The sequence below is a fragment of the Chiloscyllium plagiosum genome, chromosome 9 (assembly GCF_004010195.1).
Source record: "Chiloscyllium plagiosum isolate BGI_BamShark_2017 chromosome 9, ASM401019v2, whole genome shotgun sequence".
NCBI classification, from domain to species: Eukaryota; Metazoa; Chordata; class Chondrichthyes; order Orectolobiformes; family Hemiscylliidae; genus Chiloscyllium; species Chiloscyllium plagiosum.
Genome location: NC_057718.1, coordinates 347,368 through 358,906, shown reverse-complemented (window position 1 = coordinate 358,906; position 11,539 = coordinate 347,368). Strand labels below are relative to the sequence as shown.

Genomic DNA, 11,539 nt, shown 5'->3' with positions numbered 1-11,539 from the left:
GCCTTCCTAACCTGCAATCTTCTTCCTGACCTCTCCGCCCCCACCCCACTCCGGCCTATCACCCTCACCTTGACCTCCCTCCACCTATCGCATTTCCAACGCCCCTCCCCCAAGTCCCTCCTCCCTACCTTTTATCTTAGCCTGCTGGACACACTTTCCTCATTCCTGAAGAAGGGCTTATGACCGAAACATCGATTCTCCTGTTCCCTGGATGCTGCCTGACCTGCTGCGCTTTTCCAGCAACACATTTTCAGCTCTGATCTCTAGCATCTGCAGTCCTCACTTTCTCCTCCTATATCCAACATGGAAGGGTTAGAAGGATATGGGCAAAATGCAGATAAATCGGATTTGTTCTGTTTAGGTAACTTGGTCAGTGTAGATGAGTTGGATCGAAGGGTCTATGTCCGTGCTGCTATGTTCTCTGAAATGGCCCTAGCAAACCAATCAATTCAACTGGCAACTAGGGAATTAGGAATCGACAAAAAATACCCAATAAATGAATGAATGAAAAAAAGGTGATGACAGGAGAAATGGATTCACAAAAAAGAGTGCGGCAGAGTAAGTATAACAGAGACAATGAAGGTGGAATTCTGCCAACAGTGAGCTCTTGGCTCTGATCCTCAATGGTACTTTCATGTGGGTCAATCCTGGTGTTCTTCTCAGGATGTCTGTCTGTCTGGCTCAGATATTTGTGCTGACAATACTGACTGTGTGCTTCCTCTTGGTCACAGATTAAAGCTCCACAAACTTTCCCTGGGGCCCTCTTCATCATGAAAGTGCTGGCCAAGACTGAAGTGTGGTGCTGGGAATTGAGGCTAGGCTTTCTCAAAGTCACCCCGAAGATCTAGTCAGCTTCTGGTAAATGTACCATGTAGAGATTTCAAAACAAACATGAGAACACAGAAGGAGTTTGTCATCCTTTAAATAAAAATCAGACAAAGGTCACAGAACCTGCCGAGAAAGCAGATTCTAACTGTGCCTCCATTTTAAAATTCTCATCCTGTTTCAAATTCCTCCATGGCCTTACCTTCTCTGTAACTTCCTCTTGTTCTACCATTCCTGGAGGTCTCTGTACCCTCCCATTTCTGTCCTCTGCTGTTGTCTGATTTAATACACCCCTCCCTCTGATAGGGCTCTGACCTTTACTGGTGGACAGCAGGTTTCATCAATGCTGTTTAACCCTAAACTCTGGAATTATTTCCCTGAATCCCGTCCCTTCAGGCATTAAATAAAACCTTAACTTTGGCACATTGTGAACCCCAGCTCTGTCTGTTGATGGGGGGGGGGGGGGGCACTGGATATTGTTAGCAAATGAGGAGCAGTGAAATGTGACCAGGCAGAGCTGAGGCAAGAGGTCAGGACAGGACAGAAGGGGAGAATTGGGAGGGAGAGAGAGGAGCAGGGGAGGGGATAATGTGGGGAAGGGGCGGGGAGGATAAGGGCAAGAGCAGGGGGCACTTTCTGTGGACTGGGGCAGCCTATCCTCTTTGCTAGGGGAGGAGTTCAGGTTTTCCGAGAATAAAAAGGGTTTTTGGCAGCGAAACGATATTTAACATTCCGGAGGCTGAGATTAACTAACTCCAGATGTGAATCCCCGAGAGAGAGAGAGCGGAGAGTGAAAAACAGGGAAGGAAATCTTCGGGAAGATAGAGGGAGAGAGAGAAAGAAAATCCAGGAAAGAGAGAGAGAAGCAGACAGAGTGTGAGAAACAGGGAAGGAGGGAAGTTTCAGAGCTCAACTGAATGAAAACATCGTCGCGGGATCGGGAGGAAAGTTTTCCCAGTTTGGAGAAGTTTCTCAGGAAGTTGCTGAAGTCCCGGGAGGGAGCGAGGTTGATCGGAATCCCTGTCGGGTTTAGAGTCGGAGATGGCCCGGTCTCTCTGGCAGTTTCTCTGCCTCCTGTCGATCCCCGTGGGAGCGCAGGCTGCCACTTACCCCCAAAGGTACCCCCTGTACTCGGCTGTCCCCGCAGAACCCAGCAGCCAGGCGGCGCCCGGAGTGAGGGCAACCAGCAGGCACAGGTAAGGGAGGGGAAAACCAGCAGGCACGGGGGGAATACCAGCAGGCACGGGCGGAACCAGCAGGCACAGGTAAGGGAGGGGAAAACCAGCAGGAACAGGTAAGGGAGGGAAAAACCAGCAGGAACAGGTAAGGGAGGGGAAAACCAGCAGGCACAGGGAAAAACCAGCAGGAACAGGGGAAACCAGCAGGAACAGGTAAGGGAGGGGAAAACCAGCAGGCATGGGAAAACCAGCAGGAACAGGGGAAACCAGCAGGAACAGGTAAGGGAGGGGAAAACCAGCAGGAATAGGAAAACCAGCAGGAACAGGGGAAACCAGCAGGAACAGGTAAGGGAGGGGAAAACCAGCAGGCATGGGAAAACCAGCAGGAACAGGGGAAACCAGCAGGAACAGGTAAGGGAGGGGAAAACCAGCAGGCATGGGAAAACCAGCAGGAACAGGGGAAACCAGCAGGAACAGGTAAGGGAGGGGAAAACCAGCAGGCATGGGAAAACCAGCAGGAACAGGGGAAACCAGCAGGAACAGGTAAGGGAGGGGAAAACCAGCAGGCATGGGAAAACCAGCAGGAACAGGGGAAACCAGCAGGAACAGGTAAGGGAGGGGAAAACCAGCAGGCATGGGAAAACCAGCAGGAACAGGGGAAACCAGCAGGAACAGGTAAGGGAGGGGAAAACCAGCAGGCATGGGAAAACCAGCAGGAACAGGGGAAACCAGCAGGAACAGGTAAGGGAGGGGAAAACCAGCAGGCATGGGAAAACCAGCAGGAACAGGGGAAACCAGCAGGAACAGGTAAGGGAGGGGAAAACCAGCAGGCATGGGAAAACCAGCAGGAACAGGGGAAACCAGCAGGAACAGGTAAGGGAGGGGAAAACCAGCAGGCATGGGAAAACCAGCAGGAACAGGGGAAACCAGCAGGAACAGGTAAGGGAGGGGAAAACCAGCAGGCATGGGAAAACCAGCAGGAACAGGGGAAACCAGCAGGAACAGGTAAGGGAGGGGAAAACCAGCAGGCATGGGAAAACCAGCAGGAACAGGGGAAACCAGCAGGAACAGGTAAGGGAGGGGAAAACCAGCAGGCATGGGAAAACCAGCAGGAACAGGGGAAACCAGCAGGAACAGGTAAGGGAGGGGAAAACCAGCAGGCATGGGAAAACCAGCAGGAACAGGGGAAACCAGCAGGAACAGGTAAGGGAGGGGAAAACCAGCAGGCATGGGAAAACCAGCAGGAACAGGGGAAACCAGCAGGAACAGGTAAGGGAGGGGAAAACCAGCAGGCATGGGAAAACCAGCAGGAACAGGGGAAACCAGCAGGAACAGGTAAGGGAGGGGAAAACCAGCAGGCATGGGAAAACCAGCAGGAACAGGGGAAACCAGCAGGAACAGGTAAGGGAGGGGAAAACCAGCAGGCATGGGAAAACCAGCAGGAACAGGGGAAACCAGCAGGAACAGGTAAGGGAGGGGAAAACCAGCAGGCATGGGAAAACCAGCAGGAACAGGGGAAACCAGCAGGAACAGGTAAGGGAGGGGAAAACCAGCAGGCATGGGAAAACCAGCAGGAACAGGGGAAACCAGCAGGAACAGGTAAGGGAGGGGAAAACCAGCAGGCATGGGAAAACCAGCAGGAACAGGGGAAACCAGCAGGAACAGGTAAGGGAGGGGAAAACCAGCAGGCATGGGAAAACCAGCAGGAACAGGGGAAACCAGCAGGAACAGGTAAGGGAGGGGAAAACCAGCAGGCATGGGAAAACCAGCAGGAACAGGGGAAACCAGCAGGAACAGGTAAGGGAGGGGAAAACCAGCAGGCATGGGAAAACCAGCAGGAACAGGGGAAACCAGCAGGAACAGGTAAGGGAGGGGAAAACCAGCAGGCATGGGAAAACCAGCAGGAACAGGGGAAACCAGCAGGAACAGGTAAGGGAGGGGAAAACCAGCAGGCATGGGAAAACCAGCAGGAACAGGGGAAACCAGCAGGAACAGGTAAGGGAGGGGAAAACCAGCAGGCATGGGAAAACCAGCAGGAACAGGGGAAACCAGCAGGAACAGGTAAGGGAGGGGAAAACCAGCAGGCATGGGAAAACCAGCAGGAACAGGGGAAACCAGCAGGAACAGGTAAGGGAGGGGAAAACCAGCAGGCATGGGAAAACCAGCAGGAACAGGGGAAACCAGCAGGAACAGGTAAGGGAGGGGAAAACCAGCAGGCATGGGAAAACCAGCAGGAACAGGGGAAACCAGCAGGAACAGGTAAGGGAGGGGAAAACCAGCAGGCATGGGAAAACCAGCAGGAACAGGGGAAACCAGCAGGAACAGGTAAGGGAGGGGAAAACCAGCAGGCATGGGAAAACCAGCAGGAACAGGGGAAACCAGCAGGAACAGGTAAGGGAGGGGAAAACCAGCAGGCATGGGAAAACCAGCAGGAACAGGGGAAACCAGCAGGAACAGGTAAGGGAGGGGAAAACCAGCAGGCATGGGAAAACCAGCAGGAACAGGGGAAACCAGCAGGAACAGGTAAGGGAGGGGAAAACCAGCAGGCATGGGAAAACCAGCAGGAACAGGGGAAACCAGCAGGAACAGGTAAGGGAGGGGAAAACCAGCAGGCATGGGAAAACCAGCAGGAACAGGGGAAACCAGCAGGAACAGGTAAGGGAGGGGAAAACCAGCAGGCATGGGAAAACCAGCAGGAACAGGGGAAACCAGCAGGAACAGGTAAGGGAGGGGAAAACCAGCAGGCATGGGAAAACCAGCAGGAACAGGGGAAACCAGCAGGAACAGGTAAGGGAGGGGAAAACCAGCAGGCATGGGAAAACCAGCAGGAACAGGGGAAACCAGCAGGAACAGGTAAGGGAGGGGAAAACCAGCAGGCATGGGAAAACCAGCAGGAACAGGGGAAACCAGCAGGAACAGGTAAGGGAGGGGAAAACCAGCAGGCATGGGAAAACCAGCAGGAACAGGGGAAACCAGCAGGAACAGGTAAGGGAGGGGAAAACCAGCAGGCATGGGAAAACCAGCAGGAACAGGGGAAACCAGCAGGAACAGGTAAGGGAGGGGAAAACCAGCAGGCATGGGAAAACCAGCAGGAACAGGGGAAACCAGCAGGAACAGGTAAGGGAGGGGAAAACCAGCAGGCATGGGAAAACCAGCAGGAACAGGGGAAACCAGCAGGAACAGGTAAGGGAGGGGAAAACCAGCAGGCATGGGAAAACCAGCAGGAACAGGGGAAACCAGCAGGAACAGGTAAGGGAGGGGAAAACCAGCAGGCATGGGAAAACCAGCAGGAACAGGGGAAACCAGCAGGAACAGGTAAGGGAGGGGAAAACCAGCAGGCATGGGAAAACCAGCAGGAACAGGGGAAACCAGCAGGAACAGGTAAGGGAGGGGAAAACCAGCAGGCATGGGAAAACCAGCAGGAACAGGGGAAACCAGCAGGAACAGGTAAGGGAGGGGAAAACCAGCAGGCATGGGAAAACCAGCAGGAACAGGGGAAACCAGCAGGAACAGGTAAGGGAGGGGAAAACCAGCAGGCATGGGAAAACCAGCAGGAACAGGGGAAACCAGCAGGAACAGGTAAGGGAGGGGAAAACCAGCAGGCATGGGAAAACCAGCAGGAACAGGGGAAACCAGCAGGAACAGGTAAGGGAGGGGAAAACCAGCAGGCATGGGAAATCTGCTATGAGTCCCGAGATGGGTGAGCCCATGGGTGTTCCGTTGATTTGTTCGTATATCTGGTTGTTGAATGTGAAGTGTGTTGTGAGGCACAAGTCCAGTAGTTTAAGTATGCCGTCTTTGTTGATGGGTTCAACGTCCTGTTGTCTGTTATGTCTGTTCAGCAGGTTGACAAAGCCCGAGCCAGAGAAGCGCTTCACAGGAGGCTCCCAAGCACTGAGGATGTCACCGAGACAGGGGACGAAACGTTTGCAACAAAAACTTATGGTTCTGTAAATGCTGTCCTACCTCCTCTCAATGAACAGCTGCTGTAGTGACACTGTCACAGGGACAGGAATCAGTTCATGGATTGGACCAGGCCACATCTCAGAGCTGTTCTCTGAGAGCTCACTTACTTTGTGTCTACATTGATGCACACAGCATCTCTGCCATACTCTGCCCCATGCTCTCTCTGCTCTGAGACCCTGAGCTTCCAGTTGCCTTCCACTTTCACACCCCACCCTGTTCCCCGGCCAACACCCCTGTCCCAGGTTAGCTCCAGTGAAGCTCAGTGCAAGCTGGGAGAACAGCACCTCATCTTCTGCTTGGGAACTCGACAGCTTTCGGGAGACTGTCTGTTCTAAGTCTGAGTTCAATAACTTGAAGTTTTCACCACTTTCCCCATGCTTTCCCCCATTCCCTTACACCAGGCTTTTGTCTGCTATTATTAGCCACTAATGGAACAAAGAAGAACAGAGATCAATACAGAACAGGAACAGGCCCTTCTGCCCTCCAAGCGTGTGCTGTCACATTTTGCCCTCCTGTCCTAAAACTGCCTTCCCTTCCAGGATCCGTATCCCTCTGTTCCCTTCCTATTCGTGTGTCTGTCCAGGTGCTTCTTGAATGCTGCTCCTGTGTCTGCTCCCACCACCTCCTCTGGCAGCGTGTTCCAGGCACTCTCCACCCTTTGTGTGAAAAACCTGCCTCACACATCTCTTTTAAACATCCCCCCAGCACCTAGAACCTGTGTGTCCCGGTAACTGACCCCTCCATCCTGGGAAAAAGCCTCATACTTCCCACTCTATCCACACCATTCACAATTGTACAAACTTCTATCAGGTCACCCCTCAACCTCCTGTGTTCCAGTGAAAACAAACCCAGTCTATCCAACCTTTCTTCAAAACTAAACTCCCCCGTACTAGATGGCATCCCGGTAAACCTTTTCTGTACCCTCTCCAAAGCATCCACATGTTTCTGGGAGTGTGGTGACCAGAACTGTACACGATGTTCCAAGTGTGGTCCAACTAAAGTTCTGTAAAGCTGCAGCATAACGTGCCAATCCTTATACTCAATGCCCCTTCTAATGAAGGCAGGCATACCATAGGCCTTTTTTACTGCCTTGTCTACCTGAAATCTTTTTGGGCTCTATCATTTTCTCTATCATTTTCTCCTTACTCCGCTCACTGTAGCTTCTGCATAAAAAAATCTTTCCTAGCTACCATCAGTTCTAAGGAAGGAGCAGTAGACCTGAAATGTTAACTCTTATTTCTCTCCACAGAGGTTGCCAGACCTGCTGAATTTTGTTTTTGTTTCTGCTCTACCCTACCCAACCCTTCCCTACCCTTCCCTCCCTTGCCTTGCCATAGAGTCATAGAAGCATAGAGCACAGAAAACAGACCTTTCAGTGCAACTTTCCCAAACCGGTCAGATATCCTAAACTGACCTAGTCTCATTTGGCACCATTCAGCCATATCCCTCTAAATGCTCCCTATTCACATACCCATCTAGATGCCTTTTAAATGCTGTAATTGTACCCACCTTCACTACTTCCTCTGGCAGCTCATTCCATACACTCACCACCCTCTGTATGAAAATTATACCCCTCAGGTTCCTTTAAATCTTTCCTGTCTCACCTTAAACCTATGCCGTTTGGTTTTGGACTCCCCCACTCTCGGGAAAAAGATCTTGACTATTTCACCCTATCCATGCCCCTCATGATTTTATAAACATCTGTAAGGTCACCCCTCAACTTCTGACAATCCAGGGAATATGTCCCAGTCTATTCAGTCTCTCCATAAAGCTCAGACCCTCCAATCCAGGCAACATTCTAGCTCCCCAGGATCGTGATGTTAAGTGTATAAGTCCTGCCCTGATTTGCCTTGTCAAAATGCAACGTCTCCCTTGAAATTAAACCCCATCTGCCATTCCTTGGCCTGTTGAATCAGAATCCTGTTGTACTCTGTGATTACCTTCTTTGCTGTCCTCTACACCACCATTTTCAATGTCATCTTTGACGAAGTGACCAGGAAGGTTGACGAGAGCAGGGTGGTAGATGTGGTCTGGTATGGATTTCAGTAAGGCCTTTGATAAGGTTGCACGTGGTGGGCTGATTTTCACTCGATCTCTGTTGTCTGTAACTTGCCATTTGTCTCCTTGTTTTTCTTCACCAGAGCCTCCCTTTCTCTCATCAGCCAGCATTCCCTAAACCTACTGGCTGTGTTCTTCACACTAACAGGAACATACTGCCTCATTTATCAAGACCTACCACTTTCCAACTGCCCTTTACCTGACAGTAACTTTTCTCAATCGACTTTTGAACGTTCTTGCCCGAATACTGTCAAAATTGTCTTTACTCCAATGTGGAGCTTCAGCGTTTAGATCAGGTTTATCCTTTCCATAACTACTTTAAAACTAATGAAATTATGGTCGCTGGCCTGAAAGTGCTCCCCCAGTGACCCTCAGTCATCTGCCCTGCCTTATTTCCCAAGATGTGGAGGAGCTGGTGGAGCTTCTCAATTTCCCGCTGGGTATGGCGGGGAGAGGGGTTTATAATCCAATCCCAATCAGGTGATCATCCCTTTTTTTATTTCTCAGTTCCACCTGAATAACTTTGCTGGATGTACTCCCAGGAATATCTTCCCAAAGTACAGCTGTAATGTTATCTTTAATCAAAAGCGCCAATCCCTCCTTCTCTGGAACATTAAGCTGCCAGTCCTATGCATCCCTGAGCCATGACTCTGTAATTGCTGTGATATCCCAGTCCCATGTTCACACCATGCCCCGAGTTCAGATGCCTTGCCTCTCAGGCATCTTTCATGGAAATAAATGCAGCCTAATTTACCAGTTTCACTTCATTCTCTCCTTTGCTCTTGACTCCATTGACTAATTGTCTTGCACCTCTTCTGAACTGTAGCAGCCTCAGACTGATCTATTTTCTCACAATCTCTTGGCAACCTCTCCCCCTTACTAGTTTAAAGCCTCTCCAGGAGCACTAACAAATCTCCATGCCAGAGTAATAGTCCCTTTCTAATTCATATGCAACCCATCCTTCTTGTGTAGGCCACTTCTACCCCAGAAGAATTTCCAATGATCCAAAAATGCAAATTCTTGCCCCTTGCACCAGCTCCTCGGTCATGCACTCATCTGCTCTATCCTCCTATTCCTACTCTCACTCGCCCATAGCATCGTGGAGTAATCCAGATTTTACTATCCTTGAGAACCTACATTTTAACCTCCTGCTTAATTTCCTATATTCATGCTTCAGAACCTCATCCCCATCTCTTCTTTTGTTGTTGGACTAAAGTGCCCAATGACCCCCTGTAGATTCCACACTCCTTTGATAATATTCTGCACCTTCTCAGAGAAATCCTTGATCCTGACACCAGGGAGGCAACACACCAATCTGATTTCTCACTGTCGGCTACAGAAACATCCGTCTGTGCCTCTGACTGGAGAGTCTCCTATCATAATCGATCACTTGGAACCTGACGGACTCCTTGTTACATTACAGCCACTCTCATTACCAGAAACTTGGCAGTTCGTGCTATATTCCCCTGAGACTCCATCACTCCCTACGTTTCCAAAACAGCATACTTGTTAGAAATGGGGATAGCCACAGGAGACTCCTGCATTACCTGCCTACCTCTCATACCCTCCCTGGAGTTAACCCATCTATCTAACTGTATCTGTGTCTTTTCTCCCTTCCTATAACTGCCATCCATCACACACCCTAGTTCCGGTAAATTCATTACTGTCTCTAACTGCCACTCCAATCAATCCGTGCAATATGATAGGATTCGCAACCAAACACACTTACTGCAGACATAATCATCAGGAACATTGAAATTCTCCTTAATGTCTCACATCTGACAGAAAGAGCACGTCATTCTACTGAAGGCCATTTCTGCACCTTAATCTACAGACCCAGAAAGTAGCACAGTCTTACTTCTCTAAAGACACTGCTCTAGGATAACGTAATACCTTTGCTTTGTACATTTAAAAAGTTAATCAAGAGACAGATCTCAGTAACACATGAAAGAACCCTCACCCTACTGTCTATAATAGATTTACAGAATTTCTTCTTTTCAACCTATGTTTCTACCTTCTTTAGTGTCATCTGCAAATTTAGCAAGAGTGCCTTCTGTCTCTGTGTCCAAGATGTTAATCTCAATTGTAAACTGCTGGAGCTCAAGGATTGAGCCCTGTGGCACACCACTAATTAAACCTTAGCAACCAGACAAAGACCCATTTATCCTGTCTGCTTTCTGCTTTCTCACTTCACCTAATGCAGGGACTGCACTTCGAAAGTTTGTGATTTCAAATAAATCTGGTGGACTATAACATGGTGTCGTGTGACTTCTGACCTTGCTTTCTGTTGATTAACCAATCCTCTATCCAGGTTAATATATTGCCACTAATCCTGTGTGATCTAGTGTTCCAATGTTTTATGAGGCACCTTATTAAATGCCTTGCAGTATTGGAGACAAGATGGTGGCACTTAAATTGTTGGGGTGGAGAAGGTCATTGACCTTCCTACAGTACTGCATTTCCTGCAAAGGCTGAGAGTGCACTGACTGGGTGGAAACCAGAATCCGGGCTAGCAGTGCCTCCATTACCAGCCACTCATTCACCCCACAGTGAGGCATCAACTTCCCCTTTTCTGCTAGGTTTGGGGCAACTCTGAGTTCCAGGTGCTCCACAGCCTTTTAGAGATGGTGCAGTGCCAGGGATGATGGAACTTTCTCAGGATATCTCCGGAGTGGCGAGTATTTCCAACTGCAGCAGTGGTAGAATTGGGCTTACATAAAATGAGGGGCAATAGGGCAGGGCAGGCTGTTAATGAAGCAACTTTGTGGTGTTGGTCATGAAGGATTTCACTCGGCCTCCTTGAGAGAAAATCCTCACAATGTTGGATCAAAATGACACTTCGCCACAAAGTGACGGGGGGGGGGGGGGGGGGGGGCAAGGAGAGGTAGAGATTAGAGATTGAGATTAGTGAGAGAAGTTTGATTAGTCTGGTTCACGTTGGCATAAGTAGGGAAAATGTGTTGGGTATGCTAGAGATTGTTAAGGTGGACAAATCCCCAGGACTGGATGGGATCTACCCCAGGTTGCTGAGGGAGTCAAGAGAGGAAATAGCTGGGGCCCTGACAGATATCTTTGTGGCATCCTTAAATACAGGTGAGGTGGAAGGTTGCTTATGTTGTCCCCCTGTACAAGAAGGGTAGTACGGATATTCCGGATAACTACAGATCAGTAACGTCAGTGGTGGGAAGGTTGCTGGAGAAGGTACTGAGGGATGGGATCTATTTATATTTAGAAAAGAATGGGCTTATCAGTGATAGGCAACATGGTTTTGTGCGGGGGAGATCGTGCCTTATAAAGTTAATAGAGTTCTTCAAGGAAGTGACCAAGTTGTTAGATGAAGGAAGGGTTGTTGAGGTCATAAACATGGACTTTAGTAAGGCGTTTGATAAGGTTCCCCATGGTAAACTAATGGAGAAAGTGAAGTCACATGGTGTGCAGGGTGTTCTAGTTCGGTGGATAAAGAACTGGTTGAGCAACAGGAGACAGAGAGTAGTAGTTGAAGGGAGTTTCTC

At 49.6% G+C, this 11,539-nt stretch overlaps 1 protein-coding gene across 1 annotated transcript in view; it reads left to right on the top strand.

Annotated features, from left to right (window-relative positions):
- Positions 1–1,460: 1,460 nt before the first annotated feature.
- Positions 1,461–11,539, top strand: part of emilin1b (elastin microfibril interfacer 1b) — a gene marked incomplete at its 3' end in the record, with an annotated part of 26,946 nt that continues 16,867 nt past the window's right edge. Inside the window, exon 1 of the mRNA XM_043696732.1 lies at positions 1,461–2,021. Within this exon, the coding sequence (XP_043552667.1) occupies positions 1,867–2,021 (155 nt within the window). The remainder of the gene's footprint in view (positions 2,022–11,539) is intronic.